Below are 13,177 nucleotides of genomic sequence, written 5' to 3'. Positions count from 1 at the left end.
ACTGACACATAGATCCACTTGTCTGTGTGCTCGCCGCCGTATTGTCTCTCACTTTCGCCAAAAATCCAACTTTTGTCATTTCGTTTTTCAATATTTATTTAAAAAATTACTTGCAAATTCCGAGAATATTCTTTATCATCATGAATTCCACTAATTATCATGATAAATCGGAACTAAGTATCTCTAATTATTTAGGAGTGAGATATGAAACGTGGGAAAACACTTTTTGGGGGCGATTTTTCCAAACAAATGTTTTTAAACATTTCTCAATCAACAATTTTCAAAAGAAAAATTTTATATTTTACATTGATTTAATTGAACGGTCAATTAATCGGTTATTTGAATCAAATAAATTTTTTTCAGTGTAAAATTTTTTCAGACAGAAACTATTTGTTTAAAAATTAAAAAATTTTTGCACTATAGAAATTTTATTATCGTTTAATATAAAATATTCCTCATTTTTCAAACTTTTTGTATTTTTTTAGCCTTTCCCATTCTATTAAACACAATTTTTAAATTAAAATTCAGAAATCTAAATGATTTCCTCTTCAGGAAGTTTATCCAAAAAAATATACAAAATTAAAATAATAATAAAAATTATTTACATGATTAAAATAAAAATAATTTAACAATAAATAAATAAAAATTAATGGATAATTATCTTACCAAAAAATAATATAATTAAAATAGATGAAGACTTAAATTTTTATGCCCTGACGATGGAGTAGAGTCTCGAGTAAAAGAAAATTATAAAAAACCTAATATTCATCAAATAAATTTAAAAATAATTGAAAAAAATTGTTTAAATTTAAAATTGTGAAAAATAACAATCAATAATAAAATTAGTAACAAGTTAATAACAAATTAAAAATTAATTAATAAAAAAAAATTAAAATTTATGAAACATTAAAAATACAATTATGAAAATTAATAATAAATAAAAATAATAAATAGCACATGCAAAATAAATAATAAAATACCATAAATAAATAAATAACGGTTCACAATACAATAATTCATAATAAAATAAATTAATAAAATAAAAATATGTATTTTCTCAAATTAATTAAAAATATCTATACGTATTTTAAATTGCAACGTCAAATTTAAAACTGAGCTCCAAACTCTATCGAGTCATTACATTATAATGAACATTATAATTATCTATTAATTTTTTTTTATTTATTTTTAAATTATTTTTATTATTATTTTTTTTTTGCTTAGGGAATTTTGGGAAATCTGCCTACAGATACCTTGGATTCCGCACTCCAAGGTTATGTGGGGTTATTTAACTAATTAAAAAAATTAATTAATAATTAATTTAATAATTAAATAAATTATTTTAATAATACATTTAATAACTAAATTAATTAATTTAATTAATAATTAAAAAATTTTGTTTTAATTAAAAAAATAATTAATAATTTTTTATTATAAAGGAAATTAATTACAATTAATAATCAAAATATTTTATTTTATTTATAAGAAAGTTAATTAAAAATAATAATTAGGTTTTTTTATTTTAAATTAAAAGTTCTTTATTTTAAAAAATTTTATTTTAAAAAATTGATTGATTAGTTTTTATTGAAAAACACGTTGTTTTCAAAAAAGAAAAGTAGTGATATTGGCGAGAAATGAAATTCTAGCCTTTCACGACTCAAAAAACGCGATTTCCAAGCGGTATCCTTGGAAACGGCGAAAAGTTGAAGAGGGCAGCACTAACATACACTGAAAATTTAGTATGCTATATATATCGGTAGTCCCCACCATCGACCCTCGCCGCATCTAGTATATTTATCTAAGATTACCTAAAGTGAACAATTTTCAATTATTTTATGTACTAATTAATAAAAAATTGCTTTTAACTTCAGATAATTAAAAATGAATCCTAAAGCTCTATTCATTTTAAAATGAACGCCTTGATTGTTGCTTGCAATCCCTTCTTTTTTCACACACCTTGGCAGACATGTTTCCGCACTCTGACATTTGTAGCACCATTTCAAAATAAATTGTTGTGTACAAAATAAAAATAACAAGACCGGTGTGATGTGATGTGTGAATAAATAGAAAAACATGCCTAGAAAATAAAATTTCAGTTATGAAAAAAAATTTTTTTTTCTTTTCTTATAATTTGGTTAAAATAATTAAACAGACATAATGAAACGTGCCTGTCCTTTTGATTGTGACTTAGGTCGACAATTAAAAGTTCACGTGGGTCAAAAGGAGGTTAATAATGGAGTTTTTAAGGAAAAACAAATGCAAAATGTTTATGGTGAGTTTATAATTGTATTTATTATCAATTATTAATAATTATAAATTAATTTTCCTTTTTCTAGATAAAACCATGAATTTGTTAAAAGAAGGGTCAAAAATTCAATCTTTAAATACATCTGATAATAATTTGGACCTTGAATTTATTGCTCCCTTGCAATCAAGCGGTAAAATGGAATCAGCAACGAAGTTAAAACAAATGTTTCTCAACAATAATTTACAACTGCAATCAATCGGCGTTGAAAATCGAGTAAACTTTCCATTTAAAAAATTTTTTTTCAGAAAGGTCACAAGAAACAAAATTGAATTTAAAAGACCACAAATATAATTTTATTTAGCTAGGGTTCTTTAACTCAATAATTTTCATTTATACTCAAAAAATTCTTTGAGTAAAAGTGAAAATGTTTTTGAGAAAGTGAGAATTTTTTGGATGAAATTAAAAGTGAAAATTTTTTGGGTGAAATTGAAAGTGAAAATTTTTTGGGTGAAATTGAAAGTGAAAACTTTTTGAGTGAAATTAAAAATTACTATCTATTTTAGAAAAAGAGGAAGTTACGTGAACGCACTTCTGAAATTTTAATTTTTCAAAATTAAAAATATTCATAAATCTTTTTATAAAATTTAATGCAATGCATAAAAAACGAATATTTTTTAAAAATATTTAAAACTATTTGTGGTTTTTAATTTTTTAATTTTAAAAAATTTGAAATATTTAATTTCTGTAATTTTTTTTTTTTTTTTTTTTTAGAATGTTCCAGTTACTTTGTGTGGATGTTGCCGCGTTATTGACACCGAGTCAAAATGTAATGGATGTGATCAAATTTTATGCAATTCTTGCCTCACAGAATGTGCAAATTGTGTAGGGGATTTTTGCCAAAATTGTTTACTACAATCGTAAGTGAATTTCCGTTCTCAAATCATTTGATTACAGAAATTTTTTATTTTTCACCAATTTTTTTTGAAAATTAACATTTTTTGTTAACAATTAGAATGTTATTGTTATTATTAGAAATTAAAATATGTTTTAATTTATAATTGAATGTTTTAATTGAAACTTTGAAGTGAATTATAAATTATAAAGTAATTATAAATTTTTCATTAAAAAAAGAAATGTTTCTTTTGCAGATACGATTCTGGAGAAAGAAGTCTCTGTCTGGATTGTTATCGTTAATGTTTAAAGATGCTGGATATCTTTGCACTATAATTAATATCTCGTTTCTTCAAACTAATTAAAATTTAAAAGCTACATGTTCCTATTAATGTTTAATGTTATTTATATAAAAAGTAAATTGTATATTTTTTCTAAATTGACTATTCTTAAAAATAGAATTAAGCGAAAAAAGAATGTGAATGAAAAACTATTTTTAAAATTAAATAATATTCTACAATTTTATTTGTTTTTTGGTAAATATATTTTTTTCTAAATTTAACATAACTTATTTATTATAAGGAAATTTACTAATTTTTTTTTTCGTGTATAGTACAAATAACATTTTCGGAGAGAATGCCGACTAACGATACAAGTGATCTGCTTGAATATTATTAGCGATTTCCGATTCCCATTTATCACCATTGTTTAACAATTTTTCTTTATTGTACAGCATTTCCTCGTGCGTTTCCGTTGAGAACTCAAAGTTTGGACCCTGTTGAGAAAACGATTTTTGGTGAGTTTAAAATTCAAAAATTACTTACTTACTATGTAAATATTAAATAAAATTCATTCTAAATGAAAATTTTATATCAAAATTTTGCCAAAAAAATAAAATTTAAATGAGTCTGAAATGAGAAGCAATTTTTTAAAAATTTCTAATTAATTGTATTAGTAAGTTTCAGTGTTTTAAAACATACTTCGACGATTGCGTCCACAGGACAGGCCTCCTGACAAAATCCGCAATAGATGCATTTCGACATATCAATATCGTATCTCGTCGTTCTTCTCGATCCATCGGCTCTTTCTTCTGCCTCGATTGTGATTGCCTGCGCGGGACAAATTGCTTCGCACAATTTACAAGCAATACATCTTTCCTCGCCCGAGGGGTATCTAAAAATTAGCACATTTTAAAATTAAATAAAATTATTTCAATATTATTGGAAGCCATAAAATTATATAAATAAAAGATGTTTTTTTACCACATCCTCATCAGATCTACAAAAATAATTTACTACAATATATATACAAACAGCATGTTGGAGAACATTTACGAAGTATGAGATTTTTTTTGTAATATAATTGCTTGAAAAAAATTTTTCATTTAAAATTGAAAAATTTTATATAAAAAATACATTATTCATGTTACGTTAATTTTTAGGATAAGTGTCAAAATTTACGAAGTCAACGCATATAAACATGATAAAGTTCTTTACATAAAAATTCAAAAAATATTAAAAATGAGCATTTAATAAAAGTTCATGGTTATGTGTATGATAATTTTATTAAAAAAACACTTTAATTTTGCTATAATAATAAATACCTGCTTAAGACATATAATATTGTTCATTTAAGAAAAAAATGTAAAAAATTGTGCTCATTATTTATATTTTATTTTTCCTTTTTTGTTAAAATGTTAAATTAAAAATTTTTTTTTAATAAATAAGCATAAAAAAAAGGTTTTTTCATATAAGGCAGAATTTTGAATTTCTACCTTCGAAGAGCGTGTTCGCCTCTAAATCGAGGGCTCAATGGTCCTTTCTCAAAGGGATAATTTATTGTAGCTGGTTCACGGAAAAAGTGTGACAAAGCAACTCCAACACCCCGTACAAGTTCACCGAAGAACATTCTCGTAATAGCCCTCTCTCTAATATCCTTCCATTCCATTGATTCCTCCTTATTAACGAAATAATATTTACTGCGAATCGCTCCATAAAGTGGAACCTGAATTGTCCGCGATAAATTCAGTCCGGCTGAAAGAAAAAAAAAAGAAAATTATTTTCTTAATTTTTAATTTTACCCCATCATTAACCCATAATTATTAATTTTTTTAAAACGATGCAAAAAATTGTTATTGTAAAAAAAAGGTATAAAAATTTTAAATTTCGAAAAATGGTTAAAAGTGTTTCTTTATTGTGGACTATATAGATTTTCATAAATGTTTATTACTTTTAAGACTCTTGTCAGAACGAAATAAAAAGAATCGTAGTAAAAAGCGAGCAGATTTCTTGGCAAAGTATATTTATCGTAATTTTTATCGTAATACATTATTTAGGTATTTGCGATTCATAAATAAAGTTGTGTTCATATTATATATACACAAAATTTTTATTTCAAAACACTGTGCAATTATTATGTCACATTAGAATTTGACTATAAAAACATTAATTTGAAAACATTACAGTAACAATGTATGAGTAAAAAAATTTAATTCACAAAATTAATTAATTAACTGCCACTTTCTTAATTATTTTTGTCTTTAATAGTGATATTTTGAATAAAATTTTTATTTCCTAGGTTATGTCGACAAAAGACGATTATTTCTATATCTCGTAAAAATTCAATCAAATTACAAAGAAGAACGAAATTACAAATAAAGTAATAAATTTATATTGTTTATTATTAGCAACTTACCAATTCGCGGTAACATTTTGGAGTAATTCGTCAAAGCCATTCTTTTATTTTCTAGTTTTACAATTCTAACTTTCTGAATTCGGCCATTCAATCCGAATCGATAGTAAAAATAAATGGAAGTATGAATAGAGCTTTAGAATATGCGATTAAATTCAGTTCACTCGTCGGGTGTAATTTTTTTGTTTGTTTCTTTCTTTTTCTTTGTTTTCTTTTTAGAGAAACACCTTTCGTAGAAAAAGTTTCTTTTTTCCCGGAAAAAATGGCATCATATTTATTTAAATTCTCATTATTTTTACATTAAATTTAATTATTGCATGTCTATTAAAAAATAATTTAAAAAATACTCTTTAGTTGTGAAAATGTATTTTTTTTTCTTTTGTCACAATAAAATAAGTTGACACTCAGAAAAGGACATAAAATTTTTTTCCCAAAATAATGGTAAGTTTGGAAACTTTTTCTTTAAAATTGTAAAAAAAATTTATTTTCTATAAATGTTAATGAATTGAATTATACAATTTTTGTTTTACATTCTTTAATTGCATTTAACATTAAAAAAATGAGTTTGGAGCATAAAATTTACCAGAAATAAATAATTTTAAATAACCATTTAATTGCAAATGTGTCAGTATCGTCAACGTCGCATATAGTTGTCAAATGTCAAATTATAACCTCCAATATTTATGATAGTGCCAGATAGTGCTTAGAAAAATTTGAAATTTGTTACATCAAAGTTTACAATAACGAATGTTATTTAAAAATATGAAAAAACAAATCAATTTAGGAGAGAAAACTGCACCTGCCAATTTTCAAGAAGAGTGTAGGTATTGCTTTTGTTGTGACAAATGAAAAATCATTTGTCAAATTTCAAAAAGATTTTCCTTCAAAAATAATTTTCTAGCATTTTTTAAACGATTGAAACAAATTTAAAAAATTTCAAATATTACTATTTATTTGTTATTAAATATGACGAATTAAAAATATTAAATAATTTGATTAATTATGTTAAATAAGTACCTCAGCGTTGACACAGATCAGGGAATTCAGGCAAAAGGGGGAAAAGTCAGGGAAATTAAAATTGGTCAGGGATTTTTATTAAAAGTACTGGAAAAAATGAAATTTTTAAATTTTATAAGAATCTTCATAAATAGATGAACTTCTAAAGTTTTAATTTGAAATTTTAGAAAATATCAGTTTTTCATGAATTTAAATAGAAATTTGAACAACTGATTACAGAAATTCAATTATTTCCAAAAGTGATAAACTTCTTCGTATCAATTCAATTATCAACAAAAATGTTTAAAAATTCTATTATTTAAAAAAATATTGACAAAATTCTTTACAAAATTTAGTTAATAAAATTGCAATTTTAATAAAATTTTCTTATACAATTCAATTATTTCCAATACAATTCTTTTTAAAAATTCAATTATTCTCACAAATAATACATTTTTTTTGTGGGAATTCAATTATTTAAAAAAATTTAAATAAAATTCTTCCCAAGAAATCAATTATTTTCATAAATAATAAAATTTTTCTCAAGAATTCAATTATTTTTAGAAATTTGGATAAAATGTTTTATAAATTTGAAAAATTATCATAAAATTGATCATAGAATACAATTATTTTCGTAAAATATAACATTCTTCGTAAGAATACAATTATTGTTAAATATATTTGTAAAATAAAATTCTTCGAGGCAATTCAATTATTTAAGAAATTTTCATAAAAATTTTCCCAAGAATTGAATTATTTTCAAAAAATAAAATTCTTCATAGAAATTCAATTATTTAAAAAAAATTTAATAAAATTCATCGTCAGATTACAATATTATTTTCAATTTTTTAATGAAATTTCTCGAAATTGAATATAATTATTTTTAAAATTTTTTTTAAAAATTCTGAGAAATTCAATTATTTAAAAAAATTTGAATAAAATTCTTTACGAGAAATTAATTATTTTCATAAATAATAATATTTTTCTCCGGAATTCAATTAGTTTCAAAAATAAAAATCTTCACAGGAATTCAATTCTTTAAAAATATTTTTAATAAAATTCGTTGCAAAGAATTCAATTATTTTCATAAATAACAAAACAAATAATTTTAATTGTAAATTTTGAAAGCAATTTAATTTTATGAAGAAGAATTTTATTAAAATTGTATTGAAAATAATTGAATTCTTGCGAAGAATTTTACAATATTTATAAAAATAATTGAATTGTTCGGAATAATTTATTAAAATTTTAGAAAATAAATGAATTTTATGTTAATATTTGAAAATTTAAATTCGAAAATAATTCAATTATTTCATTAAAGAATTTTATTATTTTTTGAAAATAATTGTATTCTTTCAATTTTTTTGTCGAATATTTAAAAATTGCATGGAAAGTAATTTAATTTTTATATGGAATTTAAATACTTTAAGAATAATTGAATTATTTTTGGAGAATTTTAAATTCTTGTTGAAATTGAATTTTATGGAAATTTTCGAAAATAATTAAATTCTTTCGTGTAATTTTATTTAAATTGGATTAAAAATTATTTCATTCCTGCGAAGAATTTTAGTATTTATAAAAATAGTTGAATTGTTTCAAAAAAATTATAAAATTTTAGGAAATAATTGAATTTTATGGAAATATTTGTAAATATTTGAATTCTTCCGAGAAATTCAATTAAAGTTGTTTAAAAAATAATTGAATTCCTGCGCAAAGATTTATACTATTTATAAAAATTATTGAATTTTTTCGAAGAATTTATTAAAATTTTAGAAAAAAATTTATTTTTTTCGAAATGTGTTAAATTTTTTTCTTTTTAAATTGAATTCTTCGGAGGGATTTAATTAAAATTGTTTTGAAAATCATTGAAATTTTGTAAAGATTTTACTATTTAGAAAAATGATTCAATTGTAAAAAAATAATCCAAAAAAAAAAATAATAAATTGATTTATTATTATAGTTAATTATAGTTAATTATCTTATTTTTTCACTTATAAATAATATTTTTTTTCAACTCTCGTTTTTTTTAAAGGTGACTGAAAGAAGAAGGAAACAAATTTTATCTCTCGCCGAAGAATGTTCTACAGAAATTTTTCAAATTGTCGAACAATTTTTTAACAAAAATTCATCATCACAAGATTTGGGAAATCTACACAAAGAACTGAAAGATTATGAAACTAAAATTCATCCATCAATTGTTCTTGATGCAATAATTCGTGATTCGATACCAACTCTAGAATTTTGTTTTTCAGTAACAAATTTAAATGTAAATGACATTGTTAAAGAAGAAAGTAGAACTCTTCTTACTTCAGCTATTGGATATAATCGTAAAGCAATTGTTGAATTTCTCTTAAAACTAGGAGCGGACATTAAAAAAAAAGACGATTTTGGAGAAACCCCACTACAATGCGCCTTAGACAGAGGTAGAATTGAAATTGCATTATTTCTCACATATCAAATTTATAATGTCCCTCTGAACGATCCCATGGATTTGATAAAATTTCTCCTAAACAAATTCGACGATTATTATATTTTTGATCGAAACACAGGTTTAGGATTTTCTTCATTATTATTTTTTGCCTATACAATCGGTAAGGAGGCATTTCAAATGGTTTTAAGCGTTTCCCCAGTCGATCACCTTTACGATAAGCATCCATACTTTGATGACACAATGCTGAATTTAATAATCACTTGGGGCAACAAAACAATGTTAAAACTAGCAATAGAACATGGCGTCAATTTGAATTACGGTTCAAATTTTTATGATAAACCATTATATTTAGCAACATTGTACAGCACAAAAATGTTACCGATTTTAGTAAAAAATGGCGCTCGATTTCATTCCATAACTGATGAGAATTTTCAACGTCATCACGTAATTCCTCTACGTGATTTTGGAACTCGAAAATATCACAAAATCATTCAGACAATGAAAAAATTAGGTACTGATTTCTATGTAAAATTTTTCCCCAACGAAAATGAATTATATGATTTATGTCGTTTTGCCGGCGATGATAATTGTAAAATATTTTTACTCGCATTGGAACGTGGTGTGAATATCAATCAACTGAGTAATGATAATTATTGTCTATTAAAATTTGTACTAAAAGATGATCTTTTAGAGAGATATGATAAAACGCCGATAATTCAAATTTTAGTGGCAATAATTGTTAGAATGATGGAGAATAAAGAATTTGTTAGTTCGGAAAATATTGAATGTTTAAGTGATAAGAAAATTTGGAGATTTCACAAGAATTGTAAGGAAGAAATAGTGAATTTAAGGAAACGGAAGATTATTAAAAATGGAAGAATTTCTTATTATGATTTTCTCACCAATGATCTTGGAAAATTGACCGCTTTTGCTAGAAATGTGGATATTAGACAAGAATTTCGATTGAGAAATTATGAGAAAGAATTTCCCATTTATGAGCAACATTTGAAGAGAAATTTTGAGAGATCTTTATGGAGATTTAGAAAAATGGAAAAAATTTATGAAAATTTTAAAAATGTCAAATTTCCATTGTTGATTTTTGAAAAAATTTGCGGTTACTTGAATGATGAAGAACTGATAAATTCGAATTGTTACTTTCAACTATTGACAGTATATCTTTTAGGAAAAAAAATTAAATTTAGTTCTTGACAATCGCTTCTTACCGCTTTAGGACTTACAATAGAACGCACATTAAAAATCGTAAAATGTAAATTTTTATTTTTGCCTGAGAGAGAAAAGAATAGAAACATTATTCGTCCTCTTCTATTTCATGTAAAGTTTACGATCTACGTCTTACGATTTTTAATATTTGCCTCAATGAGAATCTAGTGTTTTTATTATATTATAGTTATAGTAAAATCTATTTTTGTACATAGTAGTTTTTATATATTTTTTTTGCTTACAGTGGAACAAACAAATGTCATTTTTGCGAATAGTCATTTTTGCAAAAAGTTATTTTTACGAATTGTCATTTTTGCGAATCGCCATTCTTACGAATTGTCAATTTTCCGAAAAGTCATTTTTGCGAATCGACATTTTTACGAATTGTCAATTTTCCGAAAAGTCATTTTTGCATATTGTCATTTTTACGAAAAGACATTTTTGTGAAATGTCATTTTTGCGAAAAGCCATTTTTGTGAAATGTCATTTTTACGATTAGTCATTTTTGCGAAAAGTCAATTTTGCGAATTGTCACTTTTGCGAATCGCCATTTTTACGAATTGTCAATTTTCCGAAAAGTCACTTTTGCGAATCGCCATTTTTACGAATTGTCAATTTTCCGAAAAGTCATTTTTGCATATTGTCATTTTTACGAAAAGACATTTTTGTGAAATATCATTTTTGTGAAATGTCATTTTTACGATTAGTCATTTTTGCGAAAAGTCAATTTTACGAATTGTCATTTTTGCGAATCGCCATTTTTATGAATTGTCAAATTTCCGAAAAGTCATTTTTGCGAATTGTCATTTTTGCGAAAATTCCTATAGTGAATCTATATATGCATACAAGTTTACTATAGGAATTTTCGCAAAAATGACAATTCGCAAAAGTGACATTTCGCAAAATTGGCTTTTCGCAAAAATGACTATTCGCAAAAGTGCAGTTTACTCATCATAGAATTTCAATTATTTTTAATACAATTTTAACCGAATTCCTGGAAAAATGTAATACTTGAAAATTTTATTAAAATTTGTCGAAAAAATTCAATTATTTAAAAATTTGTTATGATAAAATACTTAATTATGAGAATTGATTTTTGAGAAACATTCATTTATTTAATAATTTTTTCATTTTTTATTGAAATAATTGAATTCTTGAAGAATTTTTCAATAAAAATTGTTTTAAAAATAAATTTCAGATAAAAATTTTAAATAATTGATAATTATTCATTTATTTCTTTCGAAGAACAATAAAAAGAATATTTTATTAAATAATATTAATTTGACTTTTAAAGCCATTTTTAATAATATAAGCAAAATATTTCTACCATTTTAAATTTTCTTTATAGAAAAACATATTTTTTTTTCTGTTTTACAATAATACACAAAAAATTTTATTAACAAAATTTTTAATTCAATCCAGTTCATTTTCCATATTAAAAAATTTTTTTTTCAAGTAAGTCCCCCTTTCCCAAAGATTATGTTTTTCTATGTAGAGGGTATCTACTTCTTTTCTTAATTTAGTGATTTTCGCGCTGATAATTTTTACTTCGTTGAAGACGTCTTTCTTTTCCGCTCGGTATTTTTTTAATTTTTCAATTAATTCCCATTTTTTTTTTGTTATTGGAGACGTCTTCTTTTTGATTTTTCTGCTTTTGTCGGCGTCATCTTCATCGTTCGAAGTATCTTCCCTCTTCATTGCAGCACTCTGCTGTTTTAGAATTTTTAATTCTTTTTTCAACCTTCTTATTTCTCGAGTTTTTTCATCTGCAGATGAATTGTAGGATTCGTGATCACTCATTTTGCAATTTCACTTTGAACGTCTTCCTCTCTACAACTATTGGAGATTACTCCAATAAAAAGAATAAAAAATACAATAATAAAAAACAATAATAAAATTTTTGAAATTAATTACATTTTTCGGAGAATTTACCTAAAATTTATTATATTATACTTATTTTTATTGGAGACGTCTTCTTTTTGATTTTTCTGCTTTTGTCGGCGTCATCTTCATCGTTCGAAGTATCTTCACTCTTCATTGCAGCATTCTGCTGTTTTAGAATTTTTAATTCTTTTTTCAACCTTCTTATTTCTCGAGTTTTTTCATCTGCAGATGAATTGTAGGATTCGTGATCACTCATTTTGCAATTTCACTTTGAACGTCTTCCTCTCTACAACTATTGGAGATTACTCCAATAAAAAGAATAAAAAATACAATAATAAAAAACAATAATAAAATTTTTGAAATTAATTACATTTTTCGGAGAATTTACCTAAAATTTATTATATTATACTTATTTTTATTGGAGACGTCTTCTTTTTGATTTTTCTGCTTTTGTCGGCGTCATCTTCATCGTTCGAAGTATCTTCACTCTTCATTGCAGCATTCTGCTGTTTTAGAATTTTTAATTCTTTTTTCAACCTTCTTATTTCTCGAGTTTTTTCATCTGCAGATGAATTGTAGGATTCGTGATCACTCATTTTGCAATTTCACTTTGAACGTCTTCCTCTCTACAACTATTGGAGATTACTCCAATAAAAAGAATAAAAAATACAATAATAAAAAACAATAATAAAATTTTTGAAATTAATTACATTTTTCGGAGAATTTACCTAAAATTGTATTAAAAATAATTTAAATCCTGAGAAGAATTTTATTATTTAGGAAAATAATTGAATTCTTGCAACATGCTTTTATTA

At 23.8% G+C, this 13,177-nt stretch overlaps 3 protein-coding genes across 4 annotated transcripts; 2 read left to right on the top strand and 1 right to left on the bottom strand.

The window, feature by feature from the left end:
* The first annotated feature begins 1,751 nt into the window (after positions 1-1,751).
* LOC122502648 (apoptosis regulatory protein Siva-like) lies at positions 1,752-3,578 on the top strand. 2 transcript variants are annotated; one of them, XM_043612800.1, is made up of 4 exons: positions 1,752-2,272; positions 2,337-2,557; positions 3,020-3,165; positions 3,397-3,578. In XM_043612800.1, exons 1-4 carry the CDS (start codon positions 2,158-2,160, stop codon positions 3,440-3,442), a joined length of 528 nt encoding a protein of 175 aa, XP_043468735.1. In that variant the 5' UTR covers positions 1,752-2,157; the 3' UTR covers positions 3,443-3,578. The 2 variants fall into 2 exon arrangements, with proteins under 2 accessions (XP_043468735.1, XP_043468736.1); XM_043612801.1 differs by having other exon boundaries at positions 1,780-2,272; positions 2,337-2,521.
* A 54-nt stretch (positions 3,579-3,632) lies between these two features.
* Positions 3,633-5,988, bottom strand: LOC122502647 (NADH-ubiquinone oxidoreductase subunit 8). Its single transcript, XM_043612799.1, has 4 exons — positions 5,834-5,988; positions 4,914-5,172; positions 4,120-4,312; positions 3,633-3,914 (listed from the first exon to the last, which is right to left on the bottom strand). The coding sequence occupies exons 1-4, from the start codon at positions 5,871-5,873 to the stop codon at positions 3,783-3,785; spliced, it is 624 nt and encodes a 207-aa protein (XP_043468734.1). The 5' UTR covers positions 5,874-5,988; the 3' UTR covers positions 3,633-3,782.
* A 130-nt stretch (positions 5,989-6,118) lies between these two features.
* LOC122502646 lies at positions 6,119-10,641 on the top strand. The gene is made up of 2 exons (XM_043612798.1): positions 6,119-6,271; positions 8,859-10,641. The coding sequence occupies exons 1-2, from the start codon at positions 6,269-6,271 to the stop codon at positions 10,464-10,466; spliced, it is 1,611 nt and encodes a 536-aa protein (XP_043468733.1). The 5' UTR covers positions 6,119-6,268; the 3' UTR covers positions 10,467-10,641.
* The last annotated feature ends 2,536 nt before the right edge of the window (positions 10,642-13,177 follow it).

The sequence above is a fragment of the Leptopilina heterotoma genome, unplaced genomic scaffold (genome assembly GCF_015476425.1).
Source record: "Leptopilina heterotoma isolate Lh14 unplaced genomic scaffold, ASM1547642v1 Lhet_235, whole genome shotgun sequence".
NCBI classification, from domain to species: domain Eukaryota; kingdom Metazoa; phylum Arthropoda; class Insecta; order Hymenoptera; family Figitidae; genus Leptopilina; species Leptopilina heterotoma.
The sequence above is the reverse complement of the archived record's forward strand: the minus strand, read 5'-3'. Positions and strand labels throughout refer to the sequence as shown.